This window comes from Dasypus novemcinctus, chromosome 9 (genome assembly GCF_030445035.2).
Source record: "Dasypus novemcinctus isolate mDasNov1 chromosome 9, mDasNov1.1.hap2, whole genome shotgun sequence".
NCBI classification, from domain to species: Eukaryota; Metazoa; Chordata; class Mammalia; order Cingulata; family Dasypodidae; genus Dasypus; species Dasypus novemcinctus.
The window spans coordinates 90,528,018-90,551,233 of NC_080681.1; the positions used below are offsets into that span (position 1 = coordinate 90,528,018).

Here is a 23,216-nt window from a genome sequence, read left to right on the forward strand (position 1 = left end):
GAAGGACAGAAAAAAGGCTGAAAAAAATGAACATAGCCTCAGAGAAAACGGGACACTATTAAGTATACCAACATATGCATAATGGGATTGCCAGAAAAAGAGTGAGACAAAGGAGCAGAAAAATATTTGAATAAATTATGGCTGAAAATGTCCTAAATTTATTGAAAAATATTCATATACATATACAGAAACTTAATGAACTCCAATAGGATAAATGCAGACACATCACAGTGAAAATGCTGAAAGCCAAAGACAAGGAAAAAAATCTTGAAAGTAGCAAGAGAAAATGACTACTGAGAAAATGATTCATCACACAGATGCGCCAATAAGCTTATCAGGTGATTTCTCAGCAGAAACAATGAAGGCCAGGAAGCAGTAGGATAATATAGGCAAAGTGCTCCAAAAAAACTAACAACCAAGGATCATATCTTTAAAAAATGAAGACAATATAAAAACATTCCAAAATAAATAAATATTGAAAGATTTTCTTGTTAGTAGACCACCTTACAAGAAATACTAAAGAAAGTTTGTAGGGCTAAAAGCAAGTGAGCCCACACAGTAATTCAAATCTACACTAAAAGCCAAAGAGCACTGGTAAAGGTAATTGTGTAATTATAAAAGACAGTATAAATTGCACAAAACTATATATATATATAATGTACTGTCAGGCCTATGACATATAGAAATGTAATATAATTGTCAGTAGCAGCACAAAGGTGGAAATTAAAAACACTTTTTTTAAAAGAAAAACATATTATTTGCAATATAAACAAAATCCCATGGCTGGTTCAGGAAATATATATATATTCATATGTGTGTGTGTATATATACATATATATGTAGGGTCACAAATTTTCCTTCATAATATCATAAAGCAAAACTGGCTACCCTCTTTGCACACCCTCATTTACACAAATTTGATGCAGCATTCTGGATTTTTATTTTTATTTTTAAAAATAAAAAAGAGAGAGAAAGAGAGTCATGAATGGTATGGAAGTTTTAATCTGCTGCCCGACAGAATCCCTGAAGACAGCCCCTGGAGAAAAGATGCAGTAGGAGCAGTTTCCGTGGCCTTGCTCACATGCTGAGTCCTGGGTCCCTCCTAACATCTGGTAGAACTGAAGTTGGAGAAGGAACAAAACTGGAGGAGGAAAATAGAATTTGTGGCTTTGTTTGGTTCCGTGGCTACCAAGGGTGGGGTTGGGTAGGTTGAACCTCACACCCATCCACTTGTCCAAGATACCTCCCTGCACTAGCCTCTCCCACTCCAGCACTGGGGCTGAAGTGGGTCTTCTGGTAGAGGAGGCACGGGCGAGATGAGAGCAGTGTGGGCTTCCAAAGCGGAAAAGGTCAGGAGTGGTTGTTGGAGCAAAGCAGCAGCCAGGGGGAGGAAAAGAAACTTGGGAGGCAAGGCTGCAACCCCATCCACTAAGCTTTCCCCCAGCCCTGGGCCTCCATTCCCAGCTGCAGAGAGAGAGAGAGGAAGGGAGAGAGGAAGGGAAGGAGGGGCGGAGGGAGGGAGGGAGAGAGAATATAAAAGGGCCCAGGACCCAGGCCCTCCTAGGGGCTGAGCCCAGAGGGCTAATGCTATGCTTGGCAGCCTCCTGTGCTCCACCTCCAGCAGGACAACAGCAGGGGCCCCCACTGTGTGCCTCTGGAGGTTTGCAGGACTACCTGGGGCAGTGCGGAGGGCAGAGAATGCAAAAGCCACCTGGTCAGCCCAACCATCACAACTTGCAGCAGTCACTGCAGGCAAGCAGTGTCAAGGAGGGCTGGGCCAAGTGAGGGAGATGTGGGCATCCCAGCTCCAAGGGAGCAGCGAGCTGCCCCTTCAAGAAGGGCCTGCTCCAGAAACAAAGGCTTCACACATGTACAAAATGCATTTGATCAAGATCAACACAGGGTTTGTCTTTTCCATGAGAAAAACAAACAAACAAAAATGCCAGTAATTGCTTTTTGAAATAGAAAGAAAAATAAAACTGAAAACTCATCTCTCTCTCTTGCAGGATCAAGGCAGGGATAGAATACTGGTTTATACAATCCACTGTTGCATGGAGCCTGAAAATAACACTTTTCATTAAAAAAAAAAAAAAAAAAGAAAATTGAGAAGAGCTTGAACATTCTTTGGACTCCATGGAGCTTGGATTTACCTACTGAAAATAAAAAGTAAACTCAAGTCCATGGATATGTCTTTAAAAAATAGCCAAATTGGCCAGGCCATCAGCAGATAATGATGAGGCCCCCCTGAATGCCTAAAACCATGTGTCTGTGAGTTGAGGCCCTCCCCAGCAAGTCCTGCAGAGGGAGATCATGCCTGGGGGCTGGAAAAGAAGGTCACGGACCAGCCCGGGGCTGGGCCCTGGCAACATCTGTGGCTTCCTCAGGCCCCAGGCAGAAGGCGTGGGTCCTCCCACCTGGTACCTGCGCATCTGGCCTCACATGGACTTGAGAGTGTTGAGTTGGAACAACACACTTCTAAATAATAAAGGGTCAAAGAGAAATCAAGATAGAAATATCCATACACTGGAATGTTATTCAGCCATAAAAAGGAATGATCCATGCTGCAACATGGATGAACCTTGAACACATTATGCTAAGTGAAAGAAGCTAGTCACAAAAGACCACATATCATGTGATTCCATTTACATGAAATGTCCAGAATAAGAAAAACTATAGAGACAAATAGATGAGTGGTTGCCTCAGGCTGGGGGTGAGGGGTGGGAGGATGGACCTGATACTTAAAGAGTATGGAGTTTCTTTTTGAGGTGATGAAAATGTCCTAAAGTTTGAGGTAATTCTTGTACATATTTGCGAACATACTAAAAACCAATGAATTAGACACTTTAAACAGGTAAATTGTATGATACGTGAATATAATGCAATAAAGCTGTTATTAAATAAAAACAATTACCAAAAGAGATGTGTTTAAAATCTCCCACTATGATTGTAGATAGTCTATTTCTCCTTGTTGTTCTGCCAAATTTTGCTTTCAATATTTTGAACTTATATTATTAGGTATATACAAATTTAAAATGGAAATATCTTATTGATGAAATGATTTTTATCAGTACAAAGTGATATTCTTTATCTTTAATAGTGCTTTTTGTTTTAATATCTGCAACATCTTTACACTGGCTTTCTTTGTTATCCAAAACCAAACAAAAAAACAGCAATGATTATTTTTATATATACATCATTGAGTACATGAGCAAGTACAACGGGAGATACATTCCTTGAAGTGCAACTGTGGAGTAAAAGGATAAATCTAGTTAAACTTGATAGACAATGTCATTGTATCTTCCAAAGAGGCTGCAACAATCACAGCCCTATCAAGAGTGTATCCAAGTGCTTCTACATGAACATCTTAAAATTAGTATCTTTTGGTCTGTTATGAGGTGGTTTACTGAGCCCATTCTCAGTTTATCTGGATTAAAATTTGCTCACATGGTGACCTGTCCCTCCACCAGGCACACAGTCCCTGAACTGGAAGGAAGTGTTGCTGGGAAGACTCACCTTGCTGATCTCTGTCAGGGACATGGTGATGCTGTAGAGTTGGTGCTTACTAGTGCTGGCAATCAGAGTTTCCTCTGAGGGGCTGAAGCACATGCACAGGATGTCCTGTTTGTCAGACTGACTTGGGTCACTGCTCTGCAGGTCCATGGGAATCTGTCCAAGATGCAAAGCAGAGCTCAGTAAATTCCACACGCTGTCAATATGTCCTTGGGCTTCCAGAGTTCTTTCAGATACTCCTAGCTTACAAACTCCCAGACCAGGATGCTACTTGGGGTCCACCTTAGATAGGAAGAAGAGTTTGAGTCACTTCTTTTGGTATTTACTTTTAAGTGATTTACTTTTAAGTGATTGGTGGCTGAATAATAAACCCTTAAGATAATTGATACTCCTCATGGATACATTTACTTTTAAGTGATTAGTGGCTGAATAATAAATCCTTAAGGTAATTGATACTCTGTATGGATGGAGCTGGTCTAGTTGTTTTAAGCAAAGCAGGATGAAAAGCTTTTCCATGCCATATCCCCTTTGGAAACTTTTTTTTCTAAGGATTTCCATTGGAATAAAAACTCAAGAGGTGACTTCATGGAATCAGTGGCTTATGTAAAAATTATCAATCAATGCATCTCATGTTGAGATACCCCCTAAAGCAACTTGGTGTAAATCCCATTCTTGCCCATCTGTGAGAAGTCCAGTGTGTGTGCTTACCTGACACCAATTACACTGGTGTGCATCTTAGGGCTGTAGGGAGTAAGGTAGCAGCCCTTCTACCACAAGGGGTAGATGTCAGGGCAGAGAAGAGAGGGGCACTGTGGCGGTTTGAAGCTGTATGTATTCCTCCGAACGAGTTCGTAAATCTAATCTATTCCTGTGGGTGTAAACTCATTGTAAGTAGGAATTTTTGATGAGGCTACATCAGTTAAGGTGAGATCCACCTCATTCAGAATGAGACTTAGTCCTCTTACTGCCCTTTATAAACAGAGTGAATAGAGAGAGAGAGAGAGAGGGAGAAAGCTACAAAAACAAGAAGCTGAAATCAAGGAAAGCTGGAAGAGAAGGAAGAGACCAGCAGATGCCACCATTTGCCTTGCCATGTGGCAGAGGAGCCAAGGGTCCCTGGCAGCTAGTCTTTAGGTAGAAAGCATCACCCTGATGATGCCTTAATTTGGACATTTTCATGGCCTCAAACTGTTAGCTAATAAATTCTCATTGTTTAAGCCAATCCGTTTCATGGTATATGCTTTAAGCAGCCCAGGAAATTAAAACAGGATGTATAGCTCCTGCCAGTAGTCTCTAAGAGGCTCTACAGTCCCCAAGTAGACATTTGAAAATTAGATTTCCTTCTCCCTGCTATTATCTTCTTCCATTAAAAAAACCAAATTTAGGGACGCAGACTTGGCCCAGTGGTTAGGGGATCCATCTACCACATGGGAGGTCCGCAGTTCAAACCCCGGGCCTCCTTGACCCCTGTGGAGCTGGCCCATGCGCAGTGCTGATGCATGCAAGGAGTGCCGTACCACGCAGGGGTGTCCCCCGTGTAGGGGATCCCCACGTGCAAGGAGTGCGCCCTGTAAGGAGAGCCGCCCAGCATGAAAGAAAGTGCAGCCTGCCTGGGAATGGCGCTGCACACACGGAGAGCTGACACAACAAGATGACGCAACAAAAGGAAACACAGATTCCTGTGCTGCTGACAACAACCAACAGAAGCAGACAAAGAAGATGATGCAGCAAATAGACACAGAGAACAGACAACTGGGGCAGGGGGGCGGGGAGGGGAGAGAAGTAAATAAATAAATAAATAAATAAATAAATAAATAAAAAACCAAATTTATTGTAAGGCTGGTGCGGCAGTTTGAAATTATTTTATGAATTCCAAAAAGAGAAAGATTTTGTTTTTAAAATAATCTATTTCTGTGGGTATGATTAAATGCAGTTGAGGGTCCTTTGATTAGGTTACTTGAAAAGATCGATTTGGGATTTTTCATTGGACTACATCAGTGAGGCATGACTCAGGTTGAGAACCCATCCCATTGCTGGGTCTGATGTAAACCCAGAGACACAGAGAGAGACTCAGTCAGACTGACAAGGAAAAGGAAGCCACCATATTTGATCCTGCCATCTGAGAGAAGACTGGAGGATCGCTTAAGCACAAAGCCCTCAAGAGGCTGGGCCCATGGAGCAGCTCAAGAGGAAATGGTGAGCCCACAGGGGAAGGCTGAGACCGCGAAAGAGACTGATGGCCATCTTGCTTTGCCACATGCCTGGATAGGATCAACAATAGCTGACTTTGTTGAGAAAGTGTTAAGAGTATGGTACCTCAATTTGGACTTTTCCCAGTCTTAGAACTGAAAGCTTTTACCCCAAATAAATCTCCTATACAAAGGTCAACCCATTTCTGGTGCTTTGCATCAGCAGCCCTTTGGCAAACTAAAACAGCTGGTCTGCACACACCATTTCTGCTTCCTTTCTTAATTTCTTTTTTTTTTCCCCAAAGATTTATTTATTTATTTATTTTTCTCCCCTCCCCTCCCCACTCCAGTTGTCTGTTCTCTGTGTCTATTTGCTGCATCTTCGTTGTCCGCTTCTGTTGTGGTCAGCGCCATGGGAATCTGTGTTTCTCTTGGTTGCGTCATCTTGCTGTGTCAGCTCTCCGTGTGGGCGGTGCCATTCCTGGGCAGGTTGCACTTTCTTTCACGCTGGGCGGCTCTCCTTACGGGGCGCACTCCTTGCGCGTGGGGCTCCCCTACGCGGGGACACCCCTGAGTGGCAGGGCACTCCTTGCGCGCATCAGCACTGCACATGGCCAGCTCCACATGGGTCAAGGAGTCCCAGGGTTTGAACCGCAGACCTCCCATGTGGTAGACGGATGCCCTAACCACTGGGCCAAATCCGCTTCCTCTTAATTTCTTAAATTCAGCTTCCACTGTATCATTTACTGAGATTGTCCTCATAAAGATCAGAAAGTTCCTTATCATCAAAGCCAGAAGCCCCTGCTCAGTCCTTATCTTCCTTATTTTTCTAGAGCTCGTAGCAGTGATGGCAGCACCCACTTTCCTGAGCCCAGGGCACTGTGCTCTTCTGCACCCCTTCCTCTGCCTGGAGTAATTTCTTCCTAGCTAGCCCCTAATCCGTCTGAACACAGCCAACTCCCATGCTCCAGCAGGACAGCACAGCCTCTGGGAAGCCTTCCCTGATTCCCCTGGGCTGATATTCTCTAAATGCACCTATTGCACCCAGGAGTTCTTTCTGTTGTCACATTTATCACACTGTGTAAAGTAGAATGGGAGCCCTCAGGCAGAGGACCTTGTCTATTTTGTCCACAGCTATATTCAGGGCTTAGTACAGTGCCTGGCATGTAATAGGCACTCAATGAATGAATGAAGATTGACCTGTCCTCCTCCAGAGACACTGAATTCCTTGAGGGAAGACCTCTCGTCTGATTGATCTATCTCAGGCACCAAGCACGGAGACTGTCCCAGGGTAGATCCATAATAGACATTTAATGAATGAATGAATGAATGACCACTACCTCTAGTGTCCTCTGGGAGATGTATCGGCCTCTAAATTAGAAAATGCAGCATTTTGTCTTCAGTACTCTTCTATTCTTTCTCTATATTTTATCTCTCAGTGATTTTATCTACTGTGAAGATTTCAGTGAAAATGTAATAGTAGTAAAAATAATTATAATGATAAATACTTAAAACAGTAGAAACAAAGAAGCAATATGAGCCTGACACAATGCTAAGCACTGCATATAAAAGCTCATTAATTTTTCCTATGAGGAAAATTTCTTCTTTAAAAGATGAGAAAGAGGGGACCCAGGAAAGCTAAGGAAGGTGCTCAAGCCCACACAGCTGGAAGTGGGAGAACGTTAACTGCTCTATCATAGGGTTTCTCTATTTGCCTCCAGGCAAATGACTTCCAAACCCACCTCTGGCCTTGACCTCACTCCCAAAGTCCAACTCCACATTTCCAACTGCTTAATTTTATTCTGGTCTTTATTCAAATGTCTACGTCTTTAGGGAGGCCTCTCTAGACTGCTCTCTCCAGAACAAACCCCTCTCGCCCTCTGGCTATATTTTCTCCTCAGCACTGATCCCTATCTGACAGTCTGTCACAGATTTGTTTGCTTGTTGACTGAGTTCTAAGGTCCACAGGGGCAGGTTGAAGGCTTCATACTATATGGTTCCAAATACATGTCATTCTGGAAAACGTGACAGTGTAGAGACAGTAAAAAAAAATATCAGTGGTTGCCAGGGGCTCAGGGTGAAGGAAGAAAAAGGGGAGCACAGGGCATTTTTAGGGCAGCGAAATTCGTCAGTATGATAATGTAATGGTGGATACATGACATTACACATTTGTTAAAACCCATAAAACTATACAAAGGAGAAACCTTAATGTAAACTACTGACTTTAGTTACTAGAAATCTATCAATACTGGTTCATCAGTTGTAACAAATGTACCACACTCATGCAAGATATTAAGAATAGGGGATTTGGATGGATTGTATGTTTTATTAATCAATTTGCTTTAAAAAAAATAGGAGCAACTGTGTATGCATGTGTGTGTGTGTGTGTGTGTGTGTGTGTGTGTATGGGGGAATATGGGAATGCTGTACTTTTTGTGTAATTTTTCTGTACCTGAAACTGTCCCAAAATAAAGTTTGTTAGTTTGTTAGTTTATTTTATTTATTTAAAATTGTTACAAGTTGCCTGCTGAATTACATATATACCCTTCAGGCTGGCGTTTGGCATCTTTACCAGCTTTAGTTTTTTTTAAAGTGACATCAGTCCCTGTCCACTGGGGAACAAAGGCATTTCCCAAACACACCATCCTCTCCCCTCAGTGGTGCCTCTGCTTATGCTGTTTTCTCCATCTGGAATCCCTAATGTTTCTTTTTGTCAAATCGTCTCCAATTTCTAAGATCCTTCTCATAGATCCACTGCCAAATACCTTGAAGACTTCCTCATTCTTCTCCAACAAGATACGATCTTTCTCCACAATGGTTTGTATAATTCATTCCACAGACAATTCCTGAAAGCTTACTGTATGCAAGGTGCTATGCTTGGCATTCTATATCAATATATAGCATAATAACATAATTTATTTTATATATATTACCAATGGGAACACTAAAAGTTCAAAGAGAAAATAGAATTTGCCAAAGTTCTCTCCCAGGATTCGAACCCAAGTCGTCCTAATTCCATACCCCAATTCTTTCCACCTCATTCTAAAACCTCTCTAAGAACAGACAGTGCAAGTCAGCATTTCTGTTCTGTGCTAGAATCCCTCTCCTCCCATCAAACACCTTGTCAGAGCACTGGTGGCTGTAGAACAAATGCCAGTGGAAACCCAGCTTTGTTTCCTCCCCCTTCTTACCCAAATTTCCCTGCTCTCACGGTAGAAATCCTTGTCCTCCATCTTCTCAAACAGCAGCACTCTCCCTGGCCCAGCAGAACAGGCAAATCCCTTGGAATAGACTGCAATGGCAAACACCTGGGGCAGGGACAGATGGCCATGGCTACTGGTCTTCACAATCTGTTCAAACGAGGGGACTGGGGAACTGATCGGTGGAAATTCAATCAGGCTGGAAAAGAATAATAGCATATAAAATCTACAGAGACATGATACATTTCTGCTAGGGATGGGAAAGAAGGGCTGTCCTTGGGTGCAGGAGGAACCACCCAGTGCGGCTTTTCTCCCGTCACCAAAATATTATCTTTGTGGCCTGGGAATGCTACACAAACTCCAAAGAGAGAGTTTTGGAGGGTTATACATTTGATAGTCCTAGAACCTTGCTTGGTCATTATTATTATTATTCCCATGTTGTTGAGAAAAAAGTGGCTCAGAGGGGTTGGGTTTTCTAAGCTCACACTTAGGCAGAGCTGAGATTTGAATACTGGTTTATTTATTTTTTTCTTGTTCATGCATTTGTTTAACAAATTCATTCATTTAAAAATTAAATATTGATTGGCATAATATCCTGTTACCAGCTCTGTGGAACAATGAATGGTAAATAAGATGAACACAGTTCCTGCTTTCTGAGGCTTATAGTCCAGGGAAAGGATGATGACAGAAGCCTGTGGTAAGGACAGTTAGGGGGCAACAGCGTACGATGGGAGCAGCCAGTCACCAGGTGACAAGGATCAGAAAATCCTGAGGAAATTTACAGAGGAAGTACACCTATCCCAGGTGAGCAGAGTCTGAGAGCTCCCAGGGGAGACCTGAAGGACAAACAGGAGCGTGTGGATGGAGTGGTGGGTGGGATGGGCAGGTGTCAGGTGGAGATGGGGGCAGAGAGAGAACTGCACACAAGCAAGCCCAGACGCAAAGCACGCACGGCAGCCGGGAACAAAAACAGAGTGTGTTATTTGGAGAAGGGCTGGTACTGAAGCCTCAAGGAGCGTGAGAGCAGAAGGGCTTGTGGGCCAAGCAATGGAGGTGGGATTTCCTCGTGGAGCCCTGGACTCACTGAAGGATTCTGAGCAGAGCACGGTGGAGAAGGGAAGGGCAGAGACACGCATTACATAATCATATGAAGGTCTTACATAATCATGACCAAAAAAAAGGAGATAATAGTAGCACGGTGGATTGGGGGATGGTGATAAGAACTGGGTGTGCTGAAAATTATTGAGGAAGAAGACCACGATTTGCTGTTGTGGGTGAGGGTGAGGACTTGAGTTCTGGAGTAAGGCAGATGTCGATTAGAATCCCGATCCTGCCACTTATTTGTACTGTGATCTTGAGTGAGTCACAACCTCTTTGAACCTAAGTTTCCTCCTTTATAAATGGGCACGATAATAATATACTACATTGGGTTGTTGTAAGATCCAAATAAAAATACGTGTAAAGTGCTTAGTGCACAGTCTGCATATACAAAGTTACATTCCAATATGTGAGAGATTGGAGGTAAAATTGACCACTCCTTCCTGTGCTCCCACTTTGTCCCATATGGCTCCATTAGATTTACCTATAATATTTCCTGCAAATCTTTTTTGGTCTGTTACCTTCTCCTGAATTGTCAGATCCTTGAGGGCCTGTATCCCCAGCACCCAACAAGATGCCTGGCATACTACAGGGGTTCAATGGGCATTTATTTAATTGATTCAATAAATTGGGCAGTGACTAAGAATATATTTTTGAAAAACTGTAATTTTGAAGATTGGTTTCACTAAAATGCTTATGATATGAGGTTCAATATAAAAATAAAAAATATATCTAGGCTATGGTCATAACGATAAAATTTGGGCTGGAATATAGATGGACACTAAAGGAAGAGGGGAAAATGAAAATAGTTGACTTTACCTTATGAGCGATTTTTAAAGAATGCTATTTCCTGCATAATGCTATTAGCGCAGGGAGTATATATTTACAAGTGAGCCAAACCAGAGGGACACCATTACCTCTCTGATTCCTGGATCACCTCCAGGTTCTTCAACTCATTGGTGGGTTCCTTGACCATTATATTTGTCTCCCAGCGTTGATCTCCAGATTCAAAGAGGAAGAGTTTGCCTGTATCAGTGCCCACAATAATCTTGTCATCAGACACCCAGGCATGGGATAGATAGTTTTGCGGTTCTCCCCTCTGAAAATTGGTTTGCTTCAGGGTTCCCTCACCAAAACGGAGAAGCTTAAAAATCCCATTTCCAGTGACACAAACCTGAGTGTTATCCTGTGGATTGAAGCTCACCTGTAAAATGTGAAAGAATAAACGAAAAACATTTCTAAAACTAATCTCGATGCATTTATTTCCCATTTTACTAATTAACATTCATGTCATGTAGCTCAGGGTATCATTCAACCACCACAAAACTATGTAATTATGATTGCACATTCATGAACTATATTTGCAGGGTACTTGAGTCTTAAACTAGGAAACCTATAAAAGTCATCTTACAAAGGACAAAAAAGCAGAAAGAGCAGGTCTTGACAACAGCCAAACTCCGTACCAATAAATTGGAAGGAAGGCTCAGCTGGAAACAGAAAAATGAGGGTCTGGCAGGTTTTGGTAGCCTGCCAGAAAGGAGTCACAGTGTCAGGGGATGCTTTGTATTCCCCTAAGATAGGAGCACTTGTACAAGTGTAGAGTAATGGGCAGCCGTCCTGTCCCTCTCACCAGACAGTAAGCAACTTGGTGGCAAGGTCTGCAACTTCTTCATCTCTGTATTCCCAGTGCTAGGTGCATAGTGGCATCTAATAAATGTTTGCTGGCTCTACTTGAGAGGTGATATTCTCTGTTCGGCATAATAGGAATGCTTTATCAGGGCTCACCATGGCCCAAAAGAAATAACCTTCAGGATTTACCTGCCTTTGGTCTGATTCTGTGATCACTAAGTAATCTTCTGATTACTAATTTCATGTCCCCAAGCTCTCTGTTAGTAGAAAGGGAATACACTGGATAAATGATGTGAGTGTTCTGGCTGGGATATGCTGGTTTATACATTGGCCTCTTGTGAGTTGAATAATTCTATCTATACCTGAGAGACTGATTAGCTAGTATTTCTTAACATGAACTGAGTTCTCGAACTTGTAAAACTGAGTTATGGATCCTAGATTGGGGTGACTGCACCAAGAACCTCCTGCTTAAGCAGTCAGCCTGCCTTGTAATGAGACTTCCTCATTTTGCCATCAAATTAGAAAAGAAAATTTTGTTCTTGACGTGACTACAACTTCTTTGATAACTTCCTAAAGATTTACAACTTCATATTATATTCTTGAAATCTTCCCACTGCCCAGCAATGTAGCTGGGAAGAGGCCAGGACCAGCGAGAGAGGACATATTCTACCAATCCAGCTCTGGCCTTGCTCCACTCCTGGTTCTGCTCCTCACTACTGTTATCCTGTGTAAGTTATTAACTTCTCAAAGCCTCAGTTTCCTCACCTTTAAAGTGGGTATAATAATAGTACTTACATTATATGGTTGTTGTGAGAACAAATTTAGAAATGAATGTAAGAAATGAGCACAGTTCCTGGTACATAGAAATCATTCAGTAAAAGGCTCTGATTATTGTTTATATAAGTTGCATGATACTTGTCATGCCAGGAGATACCTGGTAGATGGCGTTGTTCTGTGTGTCAGTTCTAACAATGGCCATTACTTTCTGTTTTTCCCACAGCCAATATACAAGGTTTGACTCTGGAGGTGATGCCTGAGCCAAGAGGTATTTGGAGTCTGGAGAAAAAGCCATGCTAATAAATTTCTGAACTGGGAAGTCAAAATTACTAAGGATTTTGCGCTTCCGGCAAGGGATGGATGACAGTTCATAAATGGTGATGACAGCTTTTTCTTGCACAGTCTCGGAGATAGCAAGGTATCGCCGATTGGGACTGATGGACAAAGCCAACATGCCTTGACTCTTTTCTGAGCCTGAAAACAGAAATAAAAGGGGATAGTGAGGGTAGATTGTACTTCCAGCAAGAATCAACATGAACCAGGTGCAGGAGTGAGCAATGACAAAAGGATACAAGAAGAAAAGTGCACAGACAGGTATCAACCACTGGCAGCCCCTTGGCACAACCACGTATTGCGTATTAGGAAAATGACTAGGAGGGATACCTCGCTGAGACTGAGGTGAGAGCAGAGGTCAGGGAACAATTCTTGAAAAAGGACAAGGAGACAAGGAGGAGATAACCAGGTGGGGGTGGGGAGAAGTGGGCAGGTGGCAAGAAGAGCTGGAGACAAAAGCATGGGTGTGAGAAATAGCCTGGCATGGTGGGAGAACTGAAAACAGAGGACAGTGGGATATTGCCAGAACATAGCATGTGAAATGGGTCTAAAGAGGAGATCAGGGTCAGATCATAGAGGCCTTTATGCCCTGAATGACCGGCACTCAGCACTTTTCTTCTTCTCTAGAGATTGGGATTCTATTAGATTCTTCAGCCTCCCTTGCAAGTAGGTGGTATATGAGATGGATGCAAATGACTTCTGAGGCAGCCTTATGGTAAAGCTTGTGCTTTCTTGAAAACCAGGGTCAGAAGCATTCTACCCCTTTTCCTGGCATATAGAGGTGATGCCTGGAGATGCAGCAGTCATTTTGCAACATGATAGACAAGAGAATGATCCCCACAGTCTTCTAGAAAGCAGTGCCTGAGGCAAAGATTAAAGTACGAAGTTTATTTGGGAAATGCAAACAGGTCTGCCTTACGATTTTCATGGGCCCCTTTCTCCACAGAAAAACTAAAAATGTGTATTTTATGACTACATTGATATAAAGAGATACATAATCCAGGCTGGGTTCATTATTATATATTCATTATCATTACACTCATTTTTTTATGATTTCAAAATAAATTAAAATTAAAAAATTTTCTTGAGCCCTTAAAAACATTATGAGCCTAAGCACTGTACTTACTGTGCCTAGTAGGAAAGTCAGTCCTGGATGCAAGGCAAGTAGGCAAGGGAAGATGCCACAGGAAATGATGTGATGGGACCCCATGTGATAGGACCCCATGCAGCTGCTTCATAAGCTACAAGTTTCAGCTGGCAATTACAGCCAGAACATGGGGCTCTTCTGTAAGGGGGCAGGGAGTAATTGTGCCTCAGAGAAGAATGCAGGTTCTGGATCACTGAGAGCTGTGTGCAAGAGTTTGGACTTCAAGGGGTAGGGAAATGAGAAGCCACTGAAAAATTTTAGTATGGTTCAAATGTATGTTTTAGAAAGATCCTGCTAGCAGTGATGTGGCAGGAAATTCTGAAGGTAGTAAGGAAACCAATCAACAGGTTATTTCAAAGAGTGAGACATGATGGCAGGTAAGCAACAGGCAGAGGCAACAGGAATGAAGAGAGGGAAAGACTAGAGAAATGCTAAGAGGTAAAATCTGTACGCTTTAGTGATCACCTGGGTGAATGACATTAAGGTTTCTGATCTTCGTGATTGGGAGCAGTGGTGATAACTGAGACAGAATACAGGCTGAAGAAGTTAGGGGTGATAGTGAAAACTCCTTCCACTGTTTTTAGTTTAAAATAGCTGATCCAAAGTTTTGATATTTATTTGTGTTTATGTGCTTCTGGTTTGATTTCTTTATATACTTAAGTCTTATCCATTTTGGGTACATTATGATAAAAAATATGAAGTGGGGATATAAATTGATTTCCATTTCCCCAAAATCTAACTAGTTGTCCAAGCAGTGATTTTTTTTAATTTTTATTTTTTCTGTCTTCATTTTTTTAATATTACATTAAAAAAAAATGAGGTCCCCATATACCCCCCACTCCCCTCACCCTACTCCTCCCCCCATAACAACAATCTCCTCCATCATCATGAGACATTCACTGCATTTGGTGAATACATCTCTGAGCACCTCTGCACCTCATGGTCAATGGTTCACAATGATTCACACTCTCCCCCATTCCACCCAGTGGGCCATGGGAGGACATAAAATGTCTGGTAATTGTCACTGCAGCACCACCCAGGACAACTCCAAGTCCCGAAAACGCCTCCACATCTCGTCTCTTCCTCCCATTCCCCACACCCAGCAGCCACCTTCTTCACACCAATGTCACATTTTCTTTGATTACTAATCACAGTAGTTCATGAATAGAATATCAGTAAGTTCACTCTAATCCATACTCTATTCTTCCATCCTGTGGACCTTGGAATGGTTGTGTCCACTCCACATCTATATCAAGAGGGGTCTTAGATTCCACATGGATGCTGGATGCAATCCTCCTGTCAAGCAGTGATTTTTAATGTCACTTTGATGATAGTAAATTCTTACGTTTACACACATATATTATTGGGTTTCTGGGATATCTATACCAGGACCACATTGTTTTTGTAATCCTATCTTTATCATGTGTTTGAATATTAGGCAAGGTAGGGTCTTGAAGAAAGAGGAAGGAAATAGGAAATGGTAAATTTAATTTTGGCTGTATATTGTGTGAGATACAATTGTGGAACATTCAGATAAAGTAGTCTAGCTGACAGACTGATATGATTCTAAAGCTAGGGGTACAGGTTGGAACTGAAATTACAGATTTGAGATAAAAGGCATAGAGAGAAGTTAAAATTAAGCATAGATGAGATTGCCTAGAGGAAAACTGCTCACTTCCTCCTTTATGCCAGCAAAGTACTTGGCATAGCAATTATCCTACTCATTTGCATAGTCCTACTCATTTGAATACAGGCCTGTTTCTACTACAATACAAGAGCTCCTGCAAGGCAGGGGCCATGGTTTGAATGCTTACTTATTTATTTGTTGGTTGGTTGTTTGGTTGGATCATTCATTCATTTATTCTTTCAATCAGTCAATCATCAGGCCCTGGCACTTATGGGTGCTTAATATAGGCTGATTGACTCTAGAGTTTATAAAATGCTTTCACATTGTTTAAACCCAGTTGATGACTCTCTTCTCTGTGAAACATTTTCACCTATTGCACAGATTTCCTATCTTTTGGCCATTCCTTCAAAGCCTCTTTTAATGGTTCTACCTCATTTCCCCGGCATTAAATGTAAGACTGCCTTTGTGGCTCACTCTTTAGGCTTCTTCTATTTATAAATACATTCACTTCTTAGGGGATATCATCCATTCTTATAGCTTTAAATTTCATCTATATGTTGATGACTCAAATTTCTATCCTCAGCCTGTATCTCTCTCCCTTGAATCCAGACACTAAATCAAACTGTTTACTTAACACCTCCGTCTGGACATCTAGTAGGCATGTCTGTCTGAACATGTCCAAAATTAAGCTGTTGATATTCCCTACACAACCTGCTCTTTCTGCAGCCTTTTCTATATCAATGAAAAACAACTCTATCCTTCTAGTTCTTCAGGCCAGCACTTGGTTCTTCTCTTTCTCTACCACCCCACTGCCTGTCTATGAGGAAATGTCACTTCCACCTTCAAAATATATCCAGGATTTGATGTCTTCTCACCATCCCTATTGCCTATCACTTCTTTACATGAAGCCATGCTTTTCTGTTGCCTGGATTATTGCAATAGTCCCCGATTATTGCAATAGTCTCCCAGTTTCCTTCCTTGCCGATCCATTCTCTAAACAGAAGCCAGAATGGGCCTGTTAAAACACAAGTCAGATCATGTTACTCTGCTCAGAATCCTCCCATGGCTTTTGTCTCATTTAGAGTAAGAGCCTATGACCTATAAGGCCTTATGTAAGGTTGCTCCTCATTCTTCCTTGTCTCATCTCTTTTTTTTTCCCTCTCTATTTGTAAAAAAAAAGTTACATGTAAAAAATATGAGATCCCCATATACCCCTCAACTCCCTCACCCCACTCCTCCCACATTAGCAACCTCTTTCATCATCGTGGCACATTCATTGCATTTGGTGAATACATTTTGGAGCACTGCTGTACCATATGGATAATGGTTTACATTATAGTTTACACTTTCCCCCAGTCCACCCAGTGGGCCATGGCAGGACATACAATGTCTAGCATCTGTCCCTGCAGTACTACCCAGGACAACCCCAAGTCCTGAAAATGCCCCCACATCACATCTCTTCTTCCCTCTCCCTACCATCAGCAACTACCTTTCTCCACATCAATGCTACAATTTCTTCCATTACTAATCACAATAGTTCCATAGTAGAATATCAGTAAGTCCATTCTAATCCACACTCTATTCCTCCAGCCTGTGGACCCTGGGATGGTTATGTCCACTCCCCCTCTATATCAAGAGTGGGCTTAGATTCCACATGGATGATGGATGCAATTCTCCTGCTTGCAGTTGTAGGCACTCTTGGCTCCCTGGTGTGGTGGTTGACTTTCTTCACCTCCCTGTTAGCTAGCCAGGGTAGTTGCAAATCTGCTGAGGCTCAGGGCCTGGTTGTCACATGGACAGTCCAGAGATTCAGGTCTCCTAAGTATACACCAACCCCAGCTCCAACCACAGGTCCGGTAAAAGTAACAGAAGAGGCATGTGTAGAAAGGTCACATCTGAGTCCAACTCCATCACACTCAGGAACACAAACTCCAAAATAGGGCCAACTGACATAGCACTGAAGTCCAGAGCCATCTGTCATGATGATAGAACCTGTGGGTCTCTGTAGCCCACAGGAGAATCAGTACCTGGGGTTGTATCTACTTTGGCTGTCTCTGGGACCCTGCTGAGGCGTGCATAAGCATTACCCCTCTGATGACCTCCCGACTCTTTTTTGGAGACTCATAGACATATAAACTCATTTCTCCTTCCCATTTCCCCCTTTTATCCCAAGTCATAAAGCAGTTTTTAACTCCTGATATTACATGTAGGCTGAGATATTCTGCTGGTCTGAGTTGACCCTTTTATTCAAGGTCTTTTTTTTAAATACATCATCAGCTGGTGCTTGGTAGTAATCGCTTGGCACCAGGGAGGCTTATCCCCGGGAGTCATGTCCCATGCTGGGGGGAGGTAATGCACTTACATGCTGAGTTTCTTGCCTCACCTCTTATTCCCCACTCCTCCATTCAATCTATTCTAGCCACTCTGCCTCCTTGCTAGTCCCTTAACACACCAAATTCAGACCTTTTGTTATTTTTTCTGCTACTGTCCCTACGTCCACCCATATCAGCACAGCAAGCCTTCTGCAATATCACTTACTCAAGGAGTCCTCCCCAGCCACCCTAAGAGTTCACTCCCCAACGTTGTCTCCTTCCATGCTTCATTTTCCCTCATGAACATTTAACACTATCTAACATACTATATATTGTACTTATTTTTATCTTATTTATTGTCACTCTCACCCACTAGAATGGAAGCACCAGGAGGGCAGGATTTAGTGTGTCTATTTTAATTGGCACACAGTAGGTGCTTAATACATTTTTTGTTGAATGATCAAATGGATAAGTTTGAAACTTATAATGATTCAGTGAGGTTATAAAATTCATGGCCAGATTCAAATCCAGATATTCTGATTTCATGGCTTTCATGCCGCCCATCTCAACCAATAATATCTTTGGACTTGGCCAGCAATGTTCCTTGCCTGGAACCCACATTTTAGAGTATCTTACTGTGGTTCTCTAGCTGTATCCATTACCATGAGATAGAATCATTGGGGCCATCCAGAATTTGCCTTGCCTCTTCTAGATCATGTTCCAGATACCTGGGACTGAGGAATGGCCCTGAGTCTGCTGATAAGGCCTATATTGGCTTCTTCCCTAGGCCTGTCTTCTATTCTTGGCTTAGGCCTGAGGGATAGTCAAAATGGGGGTTGTTTATGGGAGGTATAGCTGGAGCTGGAACATGTGGACATGGGGGATCCACACACACGTGTATAAAGTCTCTGGTGTATAGGATGGTGTTGGGGCAGAAAAGAACGGGTGTAGGCCACAAGAAGAGTATGACTATGAGCTTGAAATGAAAATATAATGATTGAAATAAAAAACTCAATGGATATTAAACAGTAGGTTAAATACAACTGAAAAGAAAATTGATGAACTAAAAAAGGAATCTAAATAAATGATCTGGAATGCAGCACAGAAACTGAGAAATGGAAAATACAAATCAAGCTTAAGAGACATGGAGGACAGAGTTGAGATGGTCAGGAGTTCCAGGAGGAGAAAATAGAAAGAATGAAAAAGATATTATATTCAAAGTGACAATTGCTAAAACTTCTCTAGAAATTATTGAAAGATACCCATCCTCAGATCCAGGAATTCCAAAGAATCCCTAGCATGATAAAAAGAAGAGACAGAGAAGATCCTAAAAGCACCCAGAAAAAAAGTCCAATCATCTACAAAAAAAAGATATTGATGGCAATATTTTTATTATCTTTGTTGCTTAACCACAGCAACAAAATAGAAGCAAAAAGCACAAAACAAAACAAAAAACACCTCCCAAACAATCTTTCAAGAATAAAGATAAAATGAAGGTATTTTCAGACAAACCAAAACTGAGTTTGCCACCAATAGATTACCACTAATAAAATGATAAAGGCTGCGTTTCAGACAGAAGGAAAATTATTCTAGATGGAATATGTTATTTGTAGAAAGAAATAGTAGGCAACGGGATTGGTAAACATAGAGCAAATATAACCAAATGCTGTCTGTATAAAAGAATGAGCCATTTAATATTAGAAAATCATTTGAACTTACACAAAATACAGAAAATACATGGAATGAAATTCAGTATCTGCTCATGAAAAAAAATGCTAACAAACTGGAAAAAGAAAGGAGTTTTCTTAATCTGATAAAGGACAGTGATGAATGCCTACAGCAAACATCCTTCTTAATAAGGAAATGTTCAAAGAATTCCCTTTAAGATAAAAAATGGATTTGTTCACATCCATTTTCATTGCCCTTATTCTACACTGTTCTGGAGGTGCTTACAAGTGCAATAACATAATAAAAAGAAATAAAACCATCATTTGCAGATAATATGATAGTGTATGTAGAGAACCCAAAAGAATCTACAGATAAATCACTAGAACTCATAGTAGTTAGCAAATATGCTGGTTATAAAAACCAATCAATAAAAGTCCACTTTATTTTTAAATAAAGCAACAGTTAGATGAAACAATAAAAATAAAATAATACCATCAAGTACTCAGGAATAAATCCAACAAAAGATGACGCAGACCATTATGGAAAAACTATAAATCTTGACTGAATGAAATTAAAGAAAAAAATTTATAAGTGGAAAGATATGCCATATTTTATACTAGGAAGACTCAACAGTGTTAAGATAGCAATGATCAACATAACTGCAAAACTTTTCCAACAGAATTTTACATGGTATTGACAAGCAAATTCTAAAATCTATTTAGAAAAGCAAAGGACAAAAACAACAACAACAACAACAACAAAAAGCCTAGATTTTTATGAAGAAACAAATGGGGGACTTGTCCTACTAGATCTCGAGACTTACTCTGAAGCTATGGTAATTAAGATAGTGTGGTATTAATGCTGGAACAGACATTCAGACCAATGGAGCAGAAGAGAAAACCTAGAAGCAGATACACATGTATACAGAAAAGTGTTTTAAGATTGAACAGGCATTGCAGAGCAGTGGGAAAGGATGAAGTATTTTTAAAAAATGGTACTGGACAATTCATAATCTGTGTAGAAAAAAGTGAAATTATATTCCTATCTCACATCATACACAAAAATCAATTCTAGGTAGATTAAAGCTTGAAAAGTGAAAGGCAAAAGCATAAAACATAAGAGATAATGCAGGAGAATGTATGGTTGATAAATATGACTAAGAATTTCTGTTCATCAAGTGGCCATGGTGGCTGCTGGGGGTAGGGAGTTGGAGGAAGAGATGAGATGTGGGGGCGTTTTCGGTACTTGGAGTTGTCCTGGGTGGTGCTGCAGTGACACTTACCGGACATTGTATGTCCTCCCATGGCCCACTGGGTGGAATGTGGGAGAGTGTGGGCTATGATGTGGACCACTGACCATGAGGTGCAGTGGTGCTCAGAGATGTATTCACCAAATGCAATGAATGTCTCATGACGATGGAGGAGATTGTTGTTATGGGGGGAGGAGTGGGGTGACGGGGGTGGGGAGTATATGGGGACCTCATATTTTTTTAATGTAATATTAAAAAATAAAGACAAAAAAATTCTGAAAAAAAAAAATTCTGTTCGTCAAAATATACCAAAAGGAGGGAGGAAAATGCAAGCCCCAAACTGGGAGAAATTGTTCGTAACACAGAAAACTGACAAAGGATTAGTATACCGACTACATAAAGCACACCTAAAAATCAAAAAGAAAATTACACACACACACACAAATCCAAAACAGAGAAGAATGGGTGAAAGAGGTGAACAAGGTATTTCACATTAGACTAAATAGGAATAGTCCATACATACGTGAAAATACATACATTCTGATTAATAAGAGAGAAATACAAACTAAAACCACAATGAAACACCATTTCTCAACCATCAGATTAGCTAAAAATTAACAAGTTGGATGGCAGGAAGGGCTGGCAAGCTTGTGCACAGGAACTCTCATGCACTCTTGGTCGGAGTGTAAATTGGTACCACTTTTTGGCATTAGTCTAGACCCAGTAATTTTAGTTCTAGCTGTGCGCCCCGAAGACTCTCTGCATTATTACATGAATGCAAGAGTATTTATAGTGGCAAAGTTTGTAATAACAAAAAACTGTTATTTCCCAAATTCCCACCCACACTTGAATAGATAAATAAATCTCAGACATTATATTCATATAATGCTACACTATATAGCAATAAAAATGAACCCAGTTATACACATCAAGATGCAAGAATCTTAAAAGCATCATGCTGAACCAAAGAAGCAAGTCACAGAATACATTTACTATGATCCTGTTTATATAAAGTTGGAATAGCAAAACAAAACTGTATCTTATGTAGGGTTACACAGCTATGTGATAAAACTACATAGAGAAAAAATGGAATAGTACAAAATTCAGGATGGAATGTTATGTGTGGTGGTGGGGGGATGCCATCAGGGAGAGGCACTGGAACCAGTACTTCTATTCTAACTGCTCTCACGGATGGTGGGTATGCAGATCTTCATTTTATTATAATTATTAAAACATTACATATATGTAGTGTTCACTCTTTCTTATGCATACATCAAAATAAAATTTTAAAAAATTCAACAGAGTGAAAATAGATTAAGGGATTAAGTTGCGGAAATCAGGAAGGTCACCAACGGACCAATGTGAACAAAACAAATGGAATGTTATACAAATGGTTATTTGTGACTCGGGTTAACATTTCTAATGTTTTCATTATACATGAAAAAAAAAGATGCTATATCTCAAACAATGAGGAGAAATGAAAGCAGTGTATTCGAGAAAACGGCATTAGACAACTCAAAAAGTGGCTCTGCTGATGACAATCACAAAGATATTGAAGATGAATTAAAAGAGATTCTTTAAAATAATTTTTCATGGAATCACACTGAAAAATTGCTTTTAAATTAACATTATTTGATGTGATTTAACTATACGTGATTGCTTAATCTATACATTAAATAATGCAGATAGACATTTATTCCCTCCACAAACATAAAACTATATATATATTCAAGCTGCCCCAAAAAACTTTCTTTCCAACCTTCATGTTGAGATCATGGAGTTATATTCCACACATACGGTTAATATACATATCAAGATGGAAATGGATTTTACCTGGAATGAATTTTTGCCATTTCTGATCCACATTGTACTTCACACAATAATTTCCTGAAGGAAATATAATGATCTGTTCGTCGAAGAAGAAGATATTGTTGGCCACGTGGGCTCGAAGACCAAAAACATGCAGCGATTGAGCAACCACGGTAGACATGCTCCCGGGCCAAAGATTCTTGCTACAGACGAAGCGTAGCCGGTGAGAGTAGAGACGCTGGTCCCGCCCCAGGACCTGCCTTTGCCCCGCCTTCAGGACGCGCCATTATGGCCCCGCCCCGTCCCTCCCCCGGGATCCTTTTTTGCCCCGCCCCCAACCTCCTTTCGCCTCCTCCCCACCGTCCCCCCCCCCCCCCCGCTCCACCCGCGTGGTTCCTTCCCTCCTTTCCTCCCTTTGCTCCCTCGGGGCTTCCAGTTCGTAGGTTCCAGTTCCTAGGTACCACCTAGGTACCCTCTCCCACCTTTCGCTTCCTCTCTCCGGGTCACCAGAACACGCGTGTATCCAAGGGTACTACCCCTACGGAACAGGACTCTCCCGGACGCCAAAGCGGTTCCTATAGCAACACCAAACCGGAAGTGTGGACCTGCGGCCGGAAGCGGAAGTCCTGATCAAAAAGTTTAGCTGCAACTGTGAGCTGTTCGCCCGG

General features: G+C 41.4%; 1 protein-coding gene across 5 annotated transcripts in view; it reads right to left on the minus strand.

The window, feature by feature from the left end:
• CFAP57 (cilia and flagella associated protein 57) overlaps nt 1–23,118 on the minus strand; it is a 104,039-nt gene extending 80,921 nt beyond the window's left edge. For 2 of the 5 annotated variants that reach the window (XR_011649689.1, XM_004484439.3), the window contains exons 1-6: nt 23,031–23,118; nt 22,573–22,751; nt 12,561–12,877; nt 10,915–11,201; nt 8,891–9,098; nt 3,514–3,666 (exon numbers count right to left, since the gene is read on the minus strand). Coding sequence is in view for 4 of the 5 variants with exons in the window: in XM_004484439.3 (XP_004484496.1) it covers nt 3,514–3,666; nt 8,891–9,098; nt 10,915–11,201; nt 12,561–12,877; nt 22,573–22,729 (1,122 nt within the window). In the remaining variant the exon portion in view is untranslated. Of the gene's footprint in view, nt 1–3,513; nt 3,667–8,890; nt 9,099–10,914; nt 11,202–12,560; nt 12,878–22,572; nt 22,824–23,030 lie in introns of those variants that run through there. The other 3 variants (XM_023586331.2, XM_071217510.1, XM_058303773.2) reach the window with 3 other exon arrangements.
• Between the last annotated feature and the right edge of the window lie 98 nt (nt 23,119–23,216).